This window comes from Oncorhynchus masou, chromosome 33, assembly GCF_036934945.1.
Source record: "Oncorhynchus masou masou isolate Uvic2021 chromosome 33, UVic_Omas_1.1, whole genome shotgun sequence".
Classification (NCBI taxonomy): domain Eukaryota; kingdom Metazoa; phylum Chordata; class Actinopteri; order Salmoniformes; family Salmonidae; genus Oncorhynchus; species Oncorhynchus masou.
The window spans coordinates 39,856,218-39,875,595 of NC_088244.1; the positions used below are offsets into that span (position 1 = coordinate 39,856,218).

General features: G+C 45.6%; 1 protein-coding gene across 3 annotated transcripts in view; it reads right to left on the minus strand.

The window, feature by feature from the left end:
• LOC135528525 (disco-interacting protein 2 homolog B-A) overlaps positions 1 to 19,378 on the minus strand; it is a 76,235-nt gene that overhangs the window by 12,199 nt on the left and 44,658 nt on the right. For 2 of the 3 annotated variants that reach the window (XM_064957670.1, XM_064957672.1), the window contains exons 3-30: positions 18,989 to 19,168; positions 18,464 to 18,589; positions 17,651 to 17,884; positions 17,242 to 17,388; positions 16,427 to 16,438; positions 15,987 to 16,106; positions 14,412 to 14,609; positions 10,519 to 10,610; positions 10,198 to 10,308; positions 9,786 to 9,909; positions 9,371 to 9,480; positions 9,074 to 9,176; positions 8,303 to 8,461; positions 7,855 to 7,974; positions 6,879 to 6,993; positions 6,491 to 6,630; positions 6,045 to 6,181; positions 5,625 to 5,705; positions 5,166 to 5,293; positions 4,640 to 4,754; positions 4,265 to 4,466; positions 3,959 to 4,071; positions 3,167 to 3,247; positions 2,766 to 2,889; positions 2,485 to 2,606; positions 2,209 to 2,320; positions 1,954 to 2,063; positions 1,613 to 1,743 (exon numbers count right to left, since the gene is read on the minus strand). In XM_064957670.1, coding sequence (XP_064813742.1) covers positions 1,613 to 1,743; positions 1,954 to 2,063; positions 2,209 to 2,320; positions 2,485 to 2,606; positions 2,766 to 2,889; positions 3,167 to 3,247; positions 3,959 to 4,071; positions 4,265 to 4,466; positions 4,640 to 4,754; positions 5,166 to 5,293; positions 5,625 to 5,705; positions 6,045 to 6,181; positions 6,491 to 6,630; positions 6,879 to 6,993; positions 7,855 to 7,974; positions 8,303 to 8,461; positions 9,074 to 9,176; positions 9,371 to 9,480; positions 9,786 to 9,909; positions 10,198 to 10,308; positions 10,519 to 10,610; positions 14,412 to 14,609; positions 15,987 to 16,106; positions 16,427 to 16,438; positions 17,242 to 17,388; positions 17,651 to 17,884; positions 18,464 to 18,589; positions 18,989 to 19,168 — 3,547 coding nt within the window. The remainder of the gene's footprint in view (positions 1 to 1,612; positions 1,744 to 1,953; positions 2,064 to 2,208; positions 2,321 to 2,484; positions 2,607 to 2,765; positions 2,890 to 3,166; positions 3,248 to 3,958; positions 4,072 to 4,264; positions 4,467 to 4,639; positions 4,755 to 5,165; positions 5,294 to 5,624; positions 5,706 to 6,044; positions 6,182 to 6,490; positions 6,631 to 6,878; positions 6,994 to 7,854; positions 7,975 to 8,302; positions 8,462 to 9,073; positions 9,177 to 9,370; positions 9,481 to 9,785; positions 9,910 to 10,197; positions 10,309 to 10,518; positions 10,611 to 14,411; positions 14,610 to 15,986; positions 16,107 to 16,426; positions 16,439 to 17,241; positions 17,389 to 17,650; positions 17,885 to 18,463; positions 18,590 to 18,988; positions 19,169 to 19,378) is intronic. The other variant, XM_064957671.1, reaches the window with a different exon arrangement.

A 19,378-nucleotide genomic window follows, 5' to 3' on the forward strand; every position in this document is an offset into this window, starting at 1 on the left:
TATATTTCTATATATTTAAAACTCGTTTTTCAACCACTCCACAAATGTCTTGTTCACAAACTATAGTTTTGGTCGGTTAGGACATCTACTTTGTGCATGAGAAGTCATTTTTCCAACAGATTATTTCACTTATATATCTCTGTATCACAATTCCAGTGGGTCAGAAGTTTACTTACACTAAGTTGACTGTGCCTTTAAACAGCTTGGAAAATTCCAGAAAATGATGTCATGGCTTTAGAAGCTTCTGATAGGCTAATTGACATAATTTGAGTCAGTTAGAGGTGTACCTGTGGATGTATTTCAAGGCCTAACTTCAAACTCAGTGCCTCTTTGCTTGACAGCATCGGAAAATTAAAAGATATCAGCCAAGACCTCAGAAACAAAATTGTAGACCTCCACAAGTCTGGTTTATCCTTGGGCACAATTTCCAAACGCTTGAAGGTACCACGTTCATCTGTACAAACAATAGTACACAAGTATAAACACCATGGGAACCACGCAGCCGTCATACCGCTCAGGACGGAGATGCGTTCTGTCTCCAAGAGATGAACGTACTTTGTGGTGAAATGTGCAAATCAATTCCAGAACAGCAGCAAAGGACCTTGTGAAGATGCTGAAGGAAACAGGTACAAAAGTATCTATATCCACAGTAAAACGAGTCCTATATCGACATAACCTGAAAGGCCGCTCAGGAAGGAAGAAGCCACTGCTCCAAAACCACGATAAAAAAGACAGACTACGGTTTGCAACTGCACATGGGGACAAAGATCGTACTTTTTGGAGAAATATCCTCTGGTCTGATGAAACAAAAATAGAACTGTTTGGCCATAATGACCATCATTATGTTTGGAGGAAAAGGGGAAAGGCTTGCAACCCGAAGAACGCCATCCCAACCGTGAAGCACGGGGGTGGCAGCCTCATGTTGTGGGGGTGCTTTGCTGCAGGAGGGACTGGTGTACTTCACAAAATAGATGGCATCATTAGGCAGGAAAAGTATGTGGATATATTGAAGCAACATCTCAAGACATCAGTAAGGAAGTTAAAGCTTGGTCGCAAATGGGTCTTCCAAATGGACAATGACCCCAAACATACTTCCAAAGTTGTGGCAAAATGGCTTAAGGACTACAAAGTCAAGGTATTGGAGTGGCCATCACATAGCCCAGACCTCAATCCTAAAGAAAGTTTGTGGGCAGTACTGAAAAAGTGTGTGCGCGCAAGGAGGCCTACAAACCTGACTCAGTTACAGTTAAAAATTAGTTAGAAATTCACTCAATTTATTGTGGGAAGCTTGTGGAAGGCTACCTGAAATGTTTGACCCAAGTTAAACAATTGAAAGGCAATTCTACCAAATACTAATTGAGTGCATGTAAACTTCTGACCCACTGGGAATGTGGTGAAAGAAATAAAAGCTGAAATAAATAATTCTCTCTACTATTATTCTGGCATTTTACATTCTTAAAATAAAGTGGTGATCCTAACTGACCTAAGACAGGGAATTTTTACTAGGATTAAATTGTGAAAAACTGAGTTTAAATGTATTTGGCTAAGGTGTATGTAAACTTCCGACTTCAACTGTTTATATACATACACACTATTTGAAGCCAGGACTTACCTGGAGAGGCACCACTGTACAAAGCCCAGGCCGCAGTAGGGGTCCAGACAGATGGCTATTTGGCGTGAGGAGTAGAGCTCACACTGTAGCTTGATGGAGCGACACAGAGTACTGACCGCCGAGTGGGACATCTGACACACGCATACACACCACAGACAGAGACAAAAAAGGGAGAGCGAGAGAGAGACAGAAGACAGAGAAAGAAAAGAGAGAGATGCATTTCAATATATAATGTGCAAAACAATTACTATGGTGTGTTCCGAGTGGACACAGTATTTAAGTGTACATAGACATTGAGCAAATATACTTTTTGTCTGTTCATATTACTGCAGAGCCCTTACCTTGACCCCGGTCAGCATGCCTGTGGTGGACACACTGAAGTCCAGGTAGGCCAGCATCTCTGCTGTGGGGGGCTTGTAGAGCTGGGGGGGCCGCCTCCTGGGGAGGTCGTCTAGAAAGGGAGTGGGAGATTGAACTTAGGAAAAGATACGACCGTCTCAAAAGGTACGACTCTCACAATTAACAGCGGGTTCACTTCACTTCTCTCCTTGCGGTGAGCTTTGAATAGGTTACCACCAAATATCTCAGATCAGTACCTGTGTCTATGATAGTGGGCCAGGTCTTGACGTTGACGCTGGCAGCAGCCTCTCTGGACCGGAGGATCCTCATAAGGGGCTGGGTGGTTAGGATACAGGCTGCTTTACTCACCTTTAAACACAGACAGAGACAGGGACGTTAAGAGTAGATGGGGGCTCATTTTTCAAGAACATTTCAAGTTTTCATTGTGCAACTATATGCATGTCTACATTTTATGTTGATCATTGAGGCCAAGCATCTTCTATAAAGCTGTTATGTGGCTGTAGTTGACTCACGTCGATGATCATGCGGACGGTGGGCAGGGTAGCAGACAGGTTCTGGGGGTGAGGGGGCCGCACTGTTACAGGGATCACCCCCGCGTACAGACAGCCATAGAAGGCAGCTATAAGATCAATGCCTGGGGAGAGGGAGGGAGAGAGATGGGGAGGGGGGGGGGGGGGGGCTTTTAACAATAGCATATAACTGACTATACTAAGGACTAGATTTAATTGAGGTGAGGAAGGCCAGTCGCAGCAGTCAGGTGTGTGTGTGTGTGTGTGTGTGCATAGCTCCTCACCAGGAGGGTATAGCAGCACTACGTTGTCTCCAGTGTTGAGGCCTCCTCTCTCCATCAGGGCTGAGGTTATCTTCTCTGCTCTCTTATGCAGCTGACTACATGTGGCCGTGCACACCGCTACCCCCTGCAGGATTGAGGTGGGAAAATAGATACCATATACACAACAGAACAGCTGCAGCTCAAATTCCCAGGAAAGTCTAGCAATTGTGACTGACCGGGGTTCGAACCCTGATCTCCTGCATGGTACCTGACTAATTAGCCCACTGAGCTGAAGGCACCGCAAATCGTCCAGACGCTGTTACTCGTCAAGCGAGCATGGTTCCAAACTACCTGCCTAACACGACCATGTTAATGCTTTGAAGCTCAAAGAAAACGTGTGAACATGAATGTGTGTGTCGTACCTTAGCGTTGAGCAGCACATAGAGGACGTGGTCAGGGTCGGTCTGGGCTCTCCACTGTAAGGCTTCAGACAGAAACTGGTGCTGAGAGAGAGAGAGAGCGAGAGAGCACGAGAGAGGAGAAAGAGGGAGAGGAGAGAAAGAAGAGAGAGAAAGCCGAGAGAGGGGGTGAGCTGTGAGAGCAGTCAGGATCATTCAATACTGATATTACGATTTCAGTTCAGGACTGTTCAGGGCCAATCACACAACCAAAGACCAGGGTACAAGAACAGGACGGTAAGGGTCACTGTAACTGGGGAGGGAGAACAGTTACAGTAGCAGGCAAGCAGCCACAGTAAAAACACACACTGACATAGTGAGTTCTCAGTTGCTCCCTGGACGGTAGCATGCTGAGCTTGATTCCCTTCTCAACCACAGCCAGCAGCAGAGGTGTACACTCAAATGACTATCACTGCAAAGCAGCACATCTGACAGAGGCAACAGGAGCTGAAGCAACACCCAGCTCAGCTAGTGGTAGACTTACCATCATGGTGGGCCAAGAACAGAGCTACCAGCGCCACCGACAGTAGAAACAGAACACAACATAACCTTAGGACAGTAAATCAGCAATAGTCACCCCTCCCTGACTCCATACCAGATATAAGGATCCTGCGTGGCCAACCTCTTTCGTACAATAATACGTTTTAGTCAATGCTGGTATAATCAGTTGTGATGTTGTTTCTTCCAGGCATCAGTCTGTTTAGGAGAGAAGACAGACAGTAGGGGCCAGCCTCACCAGGTACGTTAAGGTCTTACCTTCCTGACCAGGCCCTCTTCCTCCAGCACTCCCAGCTCTCTGCCTGCAGCCTGGGCCATCCTCTTCCCCGCTACCAGGTTACCAACCATGATAGAGGCCGGGCCCACACCAACTATACAGGATAGGAGGATGGGTGAGTGAGTCAGAGATACACAAAGACTGAGACATTAGGCGAGCCAATCGTTATCACCCTGTTCTGTATACAAACACACAAGAGTTCAAGGTGCGAGACACAATCCCAAATCGCGCCAGTTCATGGGGAACTGAACCTCCCTCCAACATTCAGGACAGCCCATCGTCTTTACCTGGCTGTTTCTGTCGCGGTTTAGGCAGGTTGGTGACGCAGGTGTGTGGACAGAGGAGGATGTTACAGGGGTGCAGGTTCCCCTCTAGGAAGTTCTGTTTGGTCTCAGAGATGTGGATCCCTCCCAGCGGGGTCTTGGGTAACGTGTTGGCCGGAACCAGGGCCAGACAGTACAAACCCACCTGATGAATACTGTCTATGGCCTGCCGAGGAAAATACAGCATAATGGTCATGTTCAGCTAGGTGTGCTGATTATCAGTGTACATATTGATAGAAGATAGTGTACCCAGCTATACGTCCATCTAACTGTAACTGAAAGACCGATGCTATCCTAGATGAATGCTTAGGTGACATGCCAGGTGATGTGACAGGGTACCTGTAGTACTCGGCTCATCCACTGGAAGCTGTCCTCTTCACTGGCGTCAGGCCTCTGCTCTGCTACGATCACTATCCTCTCATCATAGAACACGGTCACTGAGAACACAGCGATCCTACACCAGGGGAGAGAGAGATTAGAGAGAGGGAGGGTCAGTTGGCAATAACACACAACCCTGTGAACTATCATAACACACACACACACCAAAAGCAATGTACTCTGACAACACAACACAACACACAGTACATCAGGGAACACCGCCACAGAGAACACAGTGATCCTGGCCCCGGTGCCGAGAGGATACCACACCCTCACGCCGCCCTCTTACGCCACTTAAGGTCAGCATCACACGGAGAATACATTTGAAACGGATCCAAAACATTTTCTCCAATGTCGTGCCTACTAAACAGGACCCAGAGGCTTCTGTATATCTCACCTCCCTCCTCAAACCACAATTCTACAAAAGGCACACTTGAACACAGCATGTGTACATTCACACGAGAAACCTGAGCCCTCTGACACCCACCTCCCCCTGTAGACAGTTTTAACAGGCTCCACGGCCAGGGCGGTGGCCACCAGGTCATCAGCATTGTGTCGTCTACCACTGACCGTCAGGAGCCCCTCGTTCTTTCCCACTACAAAGATCAGACTGCCCTGTGGAGAGAGGGAGAAGATCTTCACCTACTGCACATCAACAGACTAAAGAAGCAAATTCTAGATGGACAGGTTTTTTTTCTATTCCTCCAGATCAGTAGAGCCTGGTCCCAGATCTGTTTGTGCTCTTGCCAACTCCATAGGTGTCAAGCCAAACTGTCTGGCCTCACTGCAAACTAGAAGCGTGAACTTTTTATCATTCAGCCAGACTGTACGGCAGGACAATTCCATAAGGAGTTGGCAAGAGAAAGGACTGGCACCCAGGCTAACTCAGCATGGCAAGTCCTACAATTTGGAGGCAAGTCCAAAGGGGGACTCAACGTGGTCTTACCGGCCCTACGAAGCCCAGCAGGCCAGTCCTAGTGAAGAGGATCTCTCCTAGCGGAGCTCCAGCCTGGTTCACGGGAATCACCTGCATGGAAGACAGAAGGACACACGTTCAGTTATGGGGTTTATGGAAGGGGCCTGTATTAAATATATTTCATCGTGACCATCGTTTCAAAAACATCACATTAACAACACTTTTAACTGTCAACACAACTCCTCAACTCAGTTTAAAGAGTAGAGAGTCCATAGGCAACCATGCCCAGTGAAGAATAAAGGTGGGGTAGAGCTTTTAGAAGTGTAATGCTCTGACAGAGGAGTATTGTTTTTTTTAGGTTGATGGCCACACAACAGTGCCAGTACACCACACGGCGGCCAGAGACGCAGAGGTTTGATGAGAGAGTACGGTAAACAGTCCTCTCCTCACCTCGAAGGTGTTCTTGGTGACTCCAGGTAGGCCGTAGTACATGGTTCCGCCAGCCCTGGAGTTCAACACTATCTCTCCGATCTCATCTGTCTTACAGAGCTGCGGAGGGCCGTCTGGCTTCACGATACACATCAGAGCTGAAACACGGGAGGACAATGACATTAGGGCTAAAACACAAAAAGCACACACGTAAGAAACTAACTTCCGAAGCCTCTTTGGGTCCAAGATAAGCGCAATATAAAATCTATGTATTATTGAAGCAATGACTCAAACGCTGAGCCAAGTAGACTTAACACCAGGGAAGATACATTGACATGACAGTAAAAGCCCCACTGCTAAAGTAAGTCAGTGAGGAACAACTTAAAGGAATTGAACCATAACAGTATACAAACAGAATGTAAACGTGTGTACTGTAGTGTGGTGCACGGTGAAGTCAGTTCGCTGACCTCCAGGCATGACATGGCCCACGTCCTGTACAGTGAGGGCAGAGTTTTTATCCTCTGTGTTGACCCTGATGACCCCGTGACTCAGACCGCCCATGGACAGGATGGCTCTGGCTGGGAGGGCTGCACCACGGGCACCAGGCCTGGAAGGGGAGGGAGGGAGGGGGAGAGTAAGGGCAAAGAAAATACGGGAGTGTGAGAGGGCTATGGAGAAATGAGACACACGTTTTCTCAATTGATGTGAAGAAGATTACATTATTGTACATATACTACATGAGCACTGGAAATGGGTTGTGTGTACGTTTCCTTAGAGGTTGTATGTATATATATATATATATATATATATATATATATAGTGCATCAGTAGCTGTGAACTGGTGCAGTGTAGTACCTGCGGATAGCCACAGTGAGGGCTTCAGGAGAGGAGGCACAGGGGCAGATGACCTCCGGCTTTAACCCATGAGACTGGAACACGTTGAGGAAGGCGTCGCACGACGACACGGACCCTGACGGACATCCCAAATACAGTGAGTGTGTGTCAATATTTACACACACAATGCAAACTTTTCTATACTTCCAATGTACTTTGATTAAGGTTAGATACAGTGCCTTGCAAAAGTATGCATCCCCCTTGGTGTTTTTCCTATTTTCTTGCATTGCAACCTGGAATCCAATTGAGAATCTGTGGTATGACTTAAAGATTGCTGTAGGCCAGCGGAACCCATCCAACTTGAAGGTGCTGGAGCAGTTTTTCCTTGAAGAATGGGCAAAATCCCCGTGGCTAGATGTGCCAAGCTTATAGAGACATATCCCAAGAGACTTGCAGCTGTAATTGCTGCAAAAGGTGTCTCTACAAAGTATTGACTTCGGGGGGGTGAATAGTTATGCACGCTCAAGTTCTGTTTTTTTGTGTTGTTTGTTTCACAATAAAAATATATTTTGCATCTTCAAAGTGGTAGGCATGTTGTGTAAATCAAATGATACAAACCCCCCAAAAATCTATTTTAATTGTAAGGCAACAAAACAGGAAAAATGCCAAGGGGGGGTGAATACTTTCGCAAGCCACTGTATGATTGTTGACCGGCGGATGCACTGTAGCTTAAAAATACTAAATCACAGTCTACCTTTGTAAGGACAAATAATAGTCTTGGGAATAGATAAATAAAGCAAGCACGCATCATGGCTGCCATGTTAATGCGACTCACAGGAAAGGTTAAGGAGAGGTTGGTGTCTCTCTGGTCCCTGTGTGTGTGTGTGTGTGTGTGTGTGTGTGTGTGTGTGTGTGTGTGTGTGTGTGTGTGTGTGTGTGTGTGTGTGTGCCCAAAGAGTCCATGTGTCTGTAGCCCGCGCACGTGTGTGTTACTCACAGGGGTTGGCTCCATCGGCTACTATGAGCATGCGTATGGAGGACAGGTTGGTGTCTCTCTGGTCCCTGTGAGCCATCATAGCCCAGTGGAGGTCACGACACTTCACCAAGGCGACACGTGCTGCAGGGAGGGAGGAACAGTAGGGACAGCTCAGCCTCTCACACATAGTAGTTAATGACACAAGCACTAATGCCAATTCCACACATTTAGGTTGTTCATTAAGGCACAAAATGGAAGAAACGTTCCAAAACAGAGTGAAACCGAGAGGTAATATCTGAATTTGCTCAATAAGAAACGCTTGTTTTCATTTCCCAGCAGACAACATCTTAAAACATTTTGCTACAATGTCTCCTAATAAACCCAACCTGAATTACCTTAATCCATAGTGTGCAGTTTAGGATGCTAGTCTCTATGCAGTTTACCATACAAATGCTAACTGTAGCCTTACCTTTGTGTATGTGGACCCTCTGCACCCAGGACATGGGACAGGCCTTCATGACAGCGTAGGGTACAGTGATGGTGTGGATCCTGTTCATCACACTGGTTAACACCCCGTGCCACAAACCCATGTCCTTCTTACAATCTAGCACGTTGACCAATGTTTCTCCTGAGAGAGGACACACACACACTCAATTGAAATACTTGATGTCAATCCACAAATCACATCAACAGTTACAGATACTCGGACACTTAAGGATAGCGAAAGCAGCTTCTCCATATAGCTAGGCTGCCACAGGGCATTTGATAATAGCTTTATATCACATGATAAGTATGTAGGCTACAATAAAAGTTAACTAATTATGGACAGGGAAACACCGTGTTCCAGGAACAGTCTTGCTGCCTGCCTCTGTGGATTCCCCTCACAGGATCTAATGTTCTCTGAGACACAGAGGCTAAAGTTCCCTTTGTCTAACAGATGATCTGAGTAGAGAGAGGAGAGAAGAGAGACAGAAAGAGACAGAGAGAGTACAGGAGAAGAGACCTCAGGCCTGATCAATTATTTAACCTGAGTGTGAGTATTCGTGGTGAAGACAAGAGTAACAACATCACCCTAACCTCCTCCAAAGGTTCCAGTTCCATTAGCTTCTTCATGCTCCTCCTTGCATAATTAACAAACTAGTTTTGGGTCATCTCTGTGTATCTAGGTTACTAAGAGGGCTTGAGTAGATATATTGTCACTAAAACAATATGTGTCGGTGTGTGTTTTTCATGTACTGACCTTCACAGTAGTTGCAGGCCTGTGTCAGGGCCTGGCAGTGAGTCAGCAAGGCTATCTTAGACACGGCTACTCCCATCACTGTGCCCTCTTTACTGGCCTTGTACTGGAAGAGCAGAACACACACACACAGTCAGTCATAGAGTTAAATTAATTCACAAAATAAATCTGCGATACACAGCATAAACAGAAAGACAAACGAGTATAATTATTCTTATTTTTTTGTATTTTGTTTTTTTTAAATCTGTCAAATACAAGCATAAATGGTCTGTATACTTCCCACAGGGACGCTGGTCTCACCTCGATGTAAGCCGTGTCTGTGTTGGCGGTGGGGATGTGGGGCTGCCAGTCTTTAGAGGGCTTGGTCAGGTACTTGGTGTCTGTCACAACCCACTTCATACGGGGCCAACCTGGGAGGCAGAACATCATCATCAGCGGACACAGGACAATACTAGAAGTCAGTTTGACGACTGGACAAAGATCCACCGTGGATCGAAACCTTGTAGCTTTCAAAAAGGTGGTATTAGGACCATTAGTGTGTAGGCCTCGTTTCGTTCATATGGGACAATGGATGTACAAATGTACACACAGATAAACCCACAGATAAACAGTACAATGAGCAACGGGCTCCTCCTAATGTGCCTAGCTAATGAGTCCCAGAGAGAAAGTGAGTGGGGTGACAACTGCAGTGGAGCAATTTGTGGTGTGTGCTGACCTTTAAACTGCATGATCTCTCCCTGGGGTGTCTTGGGCAGTCCTTTGAGACAGATCTCACTAGTCAGGGCCAGGCCTACCCCACAGCTGCCCAAAAGGAAGCCAATCTGAAGACTGCCTGCATCCTGGGATGTGAAACACAAAGGTAACCATTACAAATTGACAGAAAATCTATACTGCCACTATTGGTCTGTAATGAGTCAGGTGACCACTTGGATCTAGTTATGTTGTTTGTGTTGCTATAGCTGGTAAGAACTGGCCCATGTCTACTGCATAGTGACTGAAAGCTGGATTTACGCTACGCTACTCTGATTTGATTTGGTTATTTGTCAGGAATCAAATATTCCATGAGATTGAGCAACATAGCTAACTAATGATGTCACTATAAAACACTCAACATCCTTGTCCCTTACCTGTCTAGACAGTGGCACCTCTATGGGTACAGGGATGACCTCTGCTAGGAGACAGCCATAGAAGGCCACCCAGAACATAGCAGGGTCACTGTTGGGGTACACCAGCGCCACCTAGGGGGCATAGACACGCAGTACAGTTTCAGAAAGAGCACCACACGTCACAATGGGAACATCTTACATTGTGTATTTTGTCGGCTGTGCATGTGCAATGCGTCTAGAAGACACGTTTCACGTTTTTGAATAAAGATCAATCCATCAAAGTGGTCAAGTGGGAAGAAGAGGAATATCCCGTCTGAACGGCTGTGTGTTTTGACCACGTACCCTATCTCCAGGTCTCAGGACAGGCTCGTTCTTGGTGCCCAGTTTGTTCAACAGAGTGTAGGCCAGCTTCAGACTGCGGCTCCACAGTTTACCTGAGGAAGAGAGAGAGAGATACATACACCGTTGTCACAAGAGCAATTTCTTAGAGGAGACAAAAATGACTTGAGTTCTCCATAGATTGACTGAGAGGAGTGTGATCTTTGGTGTTGATGAACTACGGTAGCACAAGTCATGAACTAAAAAGGTCAGATCTGAGACACCCGCAATCCGACTCCCACCTCGGCAACAGCATCCTCCAGGTCTGTGGGTTTCATGTTGCACTTGTAATGACTGGGAAGCCCCCTACCATGTTGCGTGTAGAACACCCACGTTTCAGGAAATCATTTGCGAGCTGTTGATTGTTTGATAGCCCAAATGTCTGGTGAACATCGAAACTCAAGCCAACTTGACCACGTTTTCTTTCACCAAGCTTTTCGCTTTGGATGTTTTTATCTGCTCTTAACGCGCACCTGTCTCAGCCTCCCGAAAAAAGCTGGTGTGACACCTACTCCCGTTGCCTGCTGCAATGCTGTTTGGATCCCACCCATCGATCTGTTCCCCGTCTGCCCTGGTCTGTCTCCCTACCCCCAGCAAACTCTCCAGCACAAACGCACACACCGCAGACTTTGAACTGATCTGAATTTTATGTAGGCTAATTAACTTGTGAAGCTTATTACATGAACTTACTCAAACGCTTTAATTAACAAGTATAGGACTACTATTTATTGATTTTTATCTCAGACTTTTATAGCCTACTGGACTCAGAGAGCTACTCTCTCAAGTTAATTTGAGTGAGTGAGTGACTCTTTGAACTTACAATGGCTAGCCCCAAGTCATTTATATTATTTTCATGTGCTTTACGTTACTTGCCCTATGACTCCTGTGTGCTTTGTTGACTACGAACTTGCTTGTTTACCCGACCGTGGGACAGACAATGTTTGTTCCCACACTCGCGACTCTTGACTCTCTACTGGTTACTTCGGACTCTTGGCCTCCCATCTTATTCTAACCACCTCTCGCCGGCTTTGTATTTGTGTTACCTGATGAATTTGCTGTACAATACGATCTTGCTACCATCTGATGCACATTCAAATGTCATAGAGAATCGACACTGCAGAGCTCTCCCTGTCCTCTGCCGTGCCCTGATTGTATTACTGCTGATGATATCTGGAAATGTGCATGTACTCCCTGGGCCATCTACTGTTGCTAGCTCCAATTCTGATTTATACTCTGACATCTGTTTCACAGATTTCTGCTCTCGTAAAAGCCTGGGTTTTCTGCAAGTTAACATTAGAAGCTTATTACCTAAAATGGATCAATTGAAAGTGTGGGTTCACAGCTCCAATCCAGATGTGTTGGTCATTACTGAGACGTGGTTAAGAAAGCGTGTTTACAACACTTGATGCTAACCTTTCTGGTTATAACCTTTTCCTGCAAGACAGATTTTCCAAATGGTGGTTGAGTGGCAATCTTTACCAAAGAACCCCTTCATTGCTCTGTTGTCTCCACCAAGTCTGTCCCTAAACAATTTGATCTGATGGGTTTAAGCATTACACTTTCAAATATCTCTTTCTTGACTGTTGCTGGGTGTTATCTTCCACCAATCGCACCGGCGTGTACCCTACCTGCCCTAAGCTCTCTCCTGGCCTCTTACACTAAATCTGAATTTGTCCTGCTAGGTGACCTAAACTGGGACTCCCTAAATCTCTCTCAGATTATTACCAATCCCACAATGTATGACTCCAAATACCCAGAAAAGGCTACTCTCCTTGATGTTATCCTCACAAATAATCTATAATAATCTGTTGTAATAATCTAATAATCTGTTTTCTGTAATGACCTTCATGATCACTGTTTACAGCCTGTGTTCGTAATGGCTGCTCAGTGAAACAACCTGTCCTGATTTGTCAGACGCTTGCTGAAAAACTTTAATGAGCAAGCAAGCCTTCCTTCATGACCTGGTCTCTGTAAATTGGTATAGAATCAGCTTGATCCCCTCTGTCGAAGACACTTGGACCTTCTTTTTTAATATTTTCAGTGGTATCATTAACAAACACACCCCCATAAAGAGAAATTACAATTAAACAAAGGTTCAGCCCCTGTTTTGACCGTGATCTGGCAGAGTTACTCCACCTCAAGAACACCATTCGGCGAAAGGCTCTGCACACAAATACTCAGGCTGACTGGCTGTCATTCAGGCAAATGAGAAATAAGTGCACTCAAGCTATCTAGAAGGCCTTAGTTAGTTACTTTAAGGAGCAGTTTTCCCTCTGTGGGTCTAGCCCCAAGAAGTTCTGAAAATCAGTGAAAGACCTGGAGAATAAACCCTCCTCCTTACAGCTGCCCATGGCCCTTAATGTTTTTATTTTAAAAAGTAATTATTATTTAACTAGGCAAGTCAGTTAAGAACTAATTGTTATTTACAATGACAGCCTAGGAACAGTGGGTTAACTGCCTTGTTCAAGAGCAGTACAACATATTTTTACCTTGTCAGCACAAGGATTCAATCTAGCAAACTTTTGGCTACTGGCCCAATGCTCTAACCACTAGGCTACCTGCCGCCCCAAATGTTGATGATGTGGTTGTTCCTGACATGGCGCGCATGACTGAGCTCTTTAATCATCACTTCATTAAGTTGGGATTCCTATTTGCCTCCTTGCCTGTCCAATATTTCCTCACCTCCCAGCCCTTCAATGCGACTAGCCCCAATGCTCATTCCTATTTTCTTCCTGCCCCGCTACACCACTTCTCCCTGAGGTACAAAGTAGCAAATTTAGGTACAAATTTCTATATTGACCTGTTTATCAAAAGTGTTGGAAAAACTTGTCAATAATCAACGGGCTGGCTTTCTTGAGGTCTATAGTATTCTCTCCGGTATGCAATCTGGTTTCCCGCTCAGGTTATGGATGTGTCACTGCAACCTTAAAAGGTCCTAAATGGTGTCACCATTGCGCTTGATTCTAAGCAACGTTTGTATTTTTATTGACTTGGTCAAAGCTTTTAATACGGTAGAACATTCAATTCTTGTGGAACGGAAAAGGAGTATTGGTGTCTCTGAGGGGTCTTTGGCCTGGTTTGCTAACTACCTCTCTCAAAGAGTGCAGTGCCTGTCACCAAGGGAGTACCCCAAGGCTCGATCCTAGGCCCCACGCTCTTCTCAATTTACATCAACAACATAGCTCAGGCAGTAGCAAGCTCTCTCATCCACTTATATGCAGAAGATACAGTGTAATACTTAGCTGGTCCCTCCCCAGATGTTGTGTTTAACGCTCTACAACAATGCTTTCTTAGTGTCCAACAAGCTTTCTGGACCGTTTTATCTCCATTTCTAGATTCAAAGACTCAATCATGGACACTCTTACTGAAACGTGTGTCTGCTTCGCGTGATGTATTGTTATCTATACCTTTTTGCCCTTTGCACTGTTGTTTGTGCTGCTGCCATGTTGTGCTGCTGTCATGTTGTGTTGCTACCATGTTGTGTTGCAACCATGTTGTGTTGCTACCATGTTGTGTTGCTACCATGTTGTGTTGCTACCATGTGTTGCTACCATGTTGCTGTCATGTTGTGTTGCTACTGTGTCGCTGCCAGGCTGTGTTGTCATCTTAGGTCTTTCTTTTTGTAATGTGGTGGTGACTCTAGTTGTGATGTGCTATATCTACATGTTTTATTTGAATCCACGCAGCAGGCCGTTTTCCTATTGGTAGGCCGTCATTGTAAATACGAATGTTTTCTTAACTGACTTGCCTAGTTAAATAAAAAAGCAAAATAAAAAAATTAAGTGGGTTAGCTGGAAATTACTCCCTATATAGCAGGGAATAGGGAGTCGAGTGCCATTTAAGACGGTGAGACCAACCGTATGTCAGCGTGTAGAGGGGTTTCCCGGTAACGTCCAGGGCGGTGAGAGCGGGACTCTTGGCCTGTGTGGCTCCCCAGCGTGCCAGGGCTGCCTGAAGGGCCGGGGGCCAGTTACTGACCACCCCCAGGGGCTCCCCCTTTACTGGGATGATCTGACGGCCCTCTGGCCTGGGGGTGTTGGGGTCCGGCTGGGGCACTACGGACAGGGGAGGAGACAGGGATGAGGGTGAAGAGGAAGAGAAAAATAAAGTGGGGTATAGGGAGTTAAATGTCTACTGTCTATATATTTCTTTCAAGGAAGGAAGAATGCATTGTATTCAATGGAATGTAAGTATTGGAATGTACAGTGCCTTCAGAAAGTATTCACACCCCTTGACTTTTTGTTGTTGTTCACGGTCTTCTTGTTAAGCAACTCTAGTGTAGATTTGAACTTAGGTTATTGTCCTGCTGAAAGGTGAATTAATCTCCCACTGTCTGGTGGAAAGCAGACTGAACCAGGTTTTCCTGTGCTCAGGATTTTGCCTGTGCTTAGCTCCATTCAATTTTATCTTGAAAAACTCCCCAGTCCTTAACAATTACAAGCATACCCATAACATGATGCAGACACCACTTGCTTGAAAATATAGGGAGTGGTACTCAGTAATGTGTTGTATTTGCCCCAAACATAACACTTGTATTTAGGGAAAAAAGTCAATTGCTTTGACCCTTTTTTTGCTGTATTACATTAGTGCCTTACTGCAAACAGGATGCATGTTTGGATAAAAAAAAAATCTGTACAGGGTTCCTTCTTGTCAATTAAGATAGTATTGTGGAGTTACTACAATTTTGTTGATCCATCCCCAGTTTTCTCCTATAACAGCCATTAAACTCTGTAACTGTTTAAAAGTCACCATTGGTCTCATTGTGAAATCCCTGAGAGGTTTCCTTCCTCTCCGGCAACTGAGTTAGGAAGGACGCCTGTATCTTTGTAGTGACGGGGTGTCTTAATACACCCTCCAAAGGATAATGAATTACTCCACCTTGCTCAAAGGGATATTTAATGTCTGCATTTTTAAATTTACCAATAGGTGCCCTTCTTTGCGAGGCATTAGAAAACCTCCCTGGTCTTTGTGGTTGAATCTGTGTTCAAAATTCACTGCTGGACTGAGGGACCTTACAGATAATCGTATGTTTGGGATACAGAGATGAGGTAGTCATTCAAAGATCTTGTTAAACACTATTATTGCACACAGAGTGAGTCCATGCAACTTAGTATGTGACTTGTTAAGCAACTCTACACCTGAACTTACTAAGGCTTGCCATAACAAAGGGGTTGAATACTTATTGACTCAAGACACTTCAGCTTTTCATTTTTTATTAATTTGTAAAACATAATTCCACTTTGACATTATGGGGTATTGTGTGTAGGACATCGACAAAATCTCTTAATCCATTTTAAATTCAGGTTGTAACACAGCAAAATGTGGAAAAGTCAAGCGGTGTGAATACTTTCTGAAGGTGCTGTAAGTATCAGAATGGAAGTATTGTATTTTATGGAGCCTAAGTCTTGGAGCAGGTCCTCTGTGCTTCTTACCCTCTACGATCTCCTCGGAGTCATCCAGGAAGAACTCACTGAGCGCTTGTCTCTTGGGTCGCTTCAGAGTGTTCAGCAGCTGCTGGATCTTAGTGGAAACACGGCTGTTTACTGGCACACCTGGAGAGCACAGAGATAGAGGCAGACAATCACAGACATGACCATAGACACAAACACACACTCACTAATAGTCACAATCACGCACAAAAACACACACACTCATACATTAAATAGGCAAGCACGCACAAACGGACACAAATGCTCACAAACGGACACACACAACAGGTAGATGCAACTTTATTTTGGTCAAAAACAGAAGGATATTTCTATCTGTGGAGAGTAGATGGAGAGACAGGGCAAACAGACGACAGAAGAAGTGAAAAAGCAAGCTGATTGGAATTGATCCCTCCCCGGCCCCGTCCCATTTCGATTCATATTACCTTTTCGCTTTCCTTTTTTTAATGAAAGACACGACACGTACAGCCGAAAAAGGGATCACCCCAAAAAAGAACAAAATATAGTATGTTAGCAGCTTTCCCAACACAACGCCTGGAATGGGGATGAGAGTGAGTGAGATTCATTCAATGTTATTATGTCTTGTCAGTGTGTCATTATGTCTGAATAAAAATAGATTATTAAAAAAGAGGGAGGTTGACATGAGCATGAGCACCCAAATCATCCGAATGGATTCCCATAGTATATATATGTAGTGCACTACTTTGACCAGGGGGCTCTGGTTAAAGTAGTACACTATGTAGGAAATAGGGTATAATTTGGGATGCTGACATAGCCATAGCAGTACAACAGTGCTTTGTCAGTTAGCCAAACCATCACCAGATTAAGGATGTTACAGACTAGAGATTATGGTTAATACAGTGAGTGATCGCAGTGTGTGGTGGTTTTCTGCGGCGTGTTACCAGTCTGCTGCCGTGTGTGTGTGAGATCGTACATTCTGAAGTGTGTGGTTGTTGTTCTACAGTGTGTGGTTGTTGTTCTACAGTGCGTTCTATAGTGTGTGGCTGTTGTTTTACAGTGTGTTCTGCAGTGTGTGGTTGTTGCTCTACAGTGTGTGGTTGTTGCTCTACAGTGTGTTCTGCAGTGTGTGGTCGTTGCTCTACGGTGTGTTCTGCAGTGTGTGGCCATTGCTCTACAGTGTGTGGTTGTTGCTCTACAGTGTGTTCTGCAGTGTGTGGTTGTTGCGCTACAGTGTGTGGTTGTTGCTCTACAGTGTGTTCTGCAGTGTGTGTGTGCATACCGTCAGCGGTGGTATCCAGCATGCTGGTGCGGCTCTGTCCTCGGGGCATCCCCCTGGTCATAGCATTGGGGGGCAGGTCTACCCTGGAGTCCACCCTTGAACCTCTCTCAGGGGTGTAGGACGTCACATCTGGGGGGACACTGTTCTCTGGGGGAGAAGGGACAAGGTTTAATACTCTGAGGTAAACTTACCTAAAGCTGTGGAGCTACAGACAATACATGTTCATTAAGAAAGTGTCTCTGAGGGTACGAAGAAGGGCTGATATGTTTCTGCGTGCGCACCCTAGTGCGAGTGCGGGTCAGTTCTACCAATGCGTGTGCGTGTAAGGAATATGGATTAAATGTGTGCAGGGTGTGTTTGTCTTACCTATGTGTGGGGTGTGTGTGTTTACAGAGTGTGTGTGTGTTACCTATGCGTGTGCTTGCCAGTATGTCGGCCAGTGCTGAAGTGGGCTGTGGCTGCGGTTGCGTCTGAGTCTTATTTTCCCCGTGGGAAAGGGTGGAGGAGGCGGAGGAGGAGGTGGAGGAGCTCTGCACTGAGCGGTTGATCCAGTAGTCTGGGCTCTGGAGACTCTGGGCCAGCGCTGCACTCAGAGTCGCCTGGCGACGCAGAGAGCCTTCGTCCTCAGACGCTGATGATGTGTCTGACAGGGAGACAGAACGAGATGTATTTAGTAGATGACGCGTGGTGAGCTTTGTCGCACAAAATGGCTGCCTTGGCAGCACCCCAGGTGAGTTATATACAGTGTTTGTGTACACCCAATATGCCTTCTCTTATTGGGGCAGAAGCAGTGATAACCTAACCAACCATCCCTGGTCCTGATGATGAGCTACAGGATTTTGTCCCAACCCACACCTGAATCAACTCATCAAAGGTTGTCCAGTAACTGAACATCTAGACTTTGAATATGCTAACTCAGGTGTGTTAGTGCTGGGCTTGGAACTAAAAGTGTGTTCTGCAGTGTGTGGCGCACCCTGTATTTTAGCCCTCCGGGACCAGGGTTAGTTATTGAACACTACAGTGTACTACTCAAACATGGCAGGGTTGGGATCAATTTAATTTCAATTCATAAAGTAAACCAAATTCCAATTCTAAAATCTCCTCATTGAAAAGCATTGAAGAGAATTGGAATTTCAGTGTACTTCCTGAATTGTGTGGAATTTAAATGGAATTGACCCCAACCCTCAAACATAGAACATAGTTTGATCTCTATGGTAGTGACCTGGAGGGGTGCAGTTGTCTACGGGTGACTGGACGAAGGCTGAGCGGCGCTTGGTGGGCATGGGCAGTGCCATCTTCTCCTCCTTGTGTTTGGCCAACGCTGCCTGTACCGCCTCCGTGTGGATATCTGACAGAGACGGTGAGAAAGAATGAGAACAAGATCAGGACAGACCAAAAATCAGGGATGAGGAATGGAAAAAGTAGGTCAGTCACTGCATCAACTGTGTTCCACTAGACTCCTCTGTCACAATCAGAACCAACCACTATCCCTAAGCAAGGCAGCAGCTCCCACACATCCCACTCCTACTGTGGTGCCATGCATGTTAGAGGTCTGTGTCATTTTTATGAAATTGCACTTAAGTCTACTTCCCATTTAAATATCCTTTGCTATGTTGTTGCTTTTAAATCTGTAATTTCCTCTGAATGCACTGTGTTTTCTGCTAAATGAATGGCCTCATTGAGGACATTAACGTTTTCGGAATCTGAATCAGTGACGTATGAATGTACAGTATGTGTGTGTCTGTACCTGATCTGTAGCGGTCATCCCTTGCCCCCCCGCTGCGGTTTCTGCGGCCCCCAGAGGAAGAAGAGGGACCAGAGGCCTCAGGACTGGCAGGGCTACGGTCAGAACTGGCAGGGCTGGGCTCACCACTGGTAGGGCCGGAGGACGACTGCTGCTGGACGTCTGGGAGAGGCAGATCCACACCTGGACAGAGAGGAACGAGGAGATACTCAGCACCTAGCTCTAACACACACACACACACACACACACACACACACACTAGGGCTGGTCGATATGGCCAAAAATCATTTACATTTTTTTTCAAACTTACGGGCGATTCACAAAATACACTATATATACAAAAAAGTATCTGGACACTGCTTCAAATGAGTGGATTCGCCCATTTCAGCCACA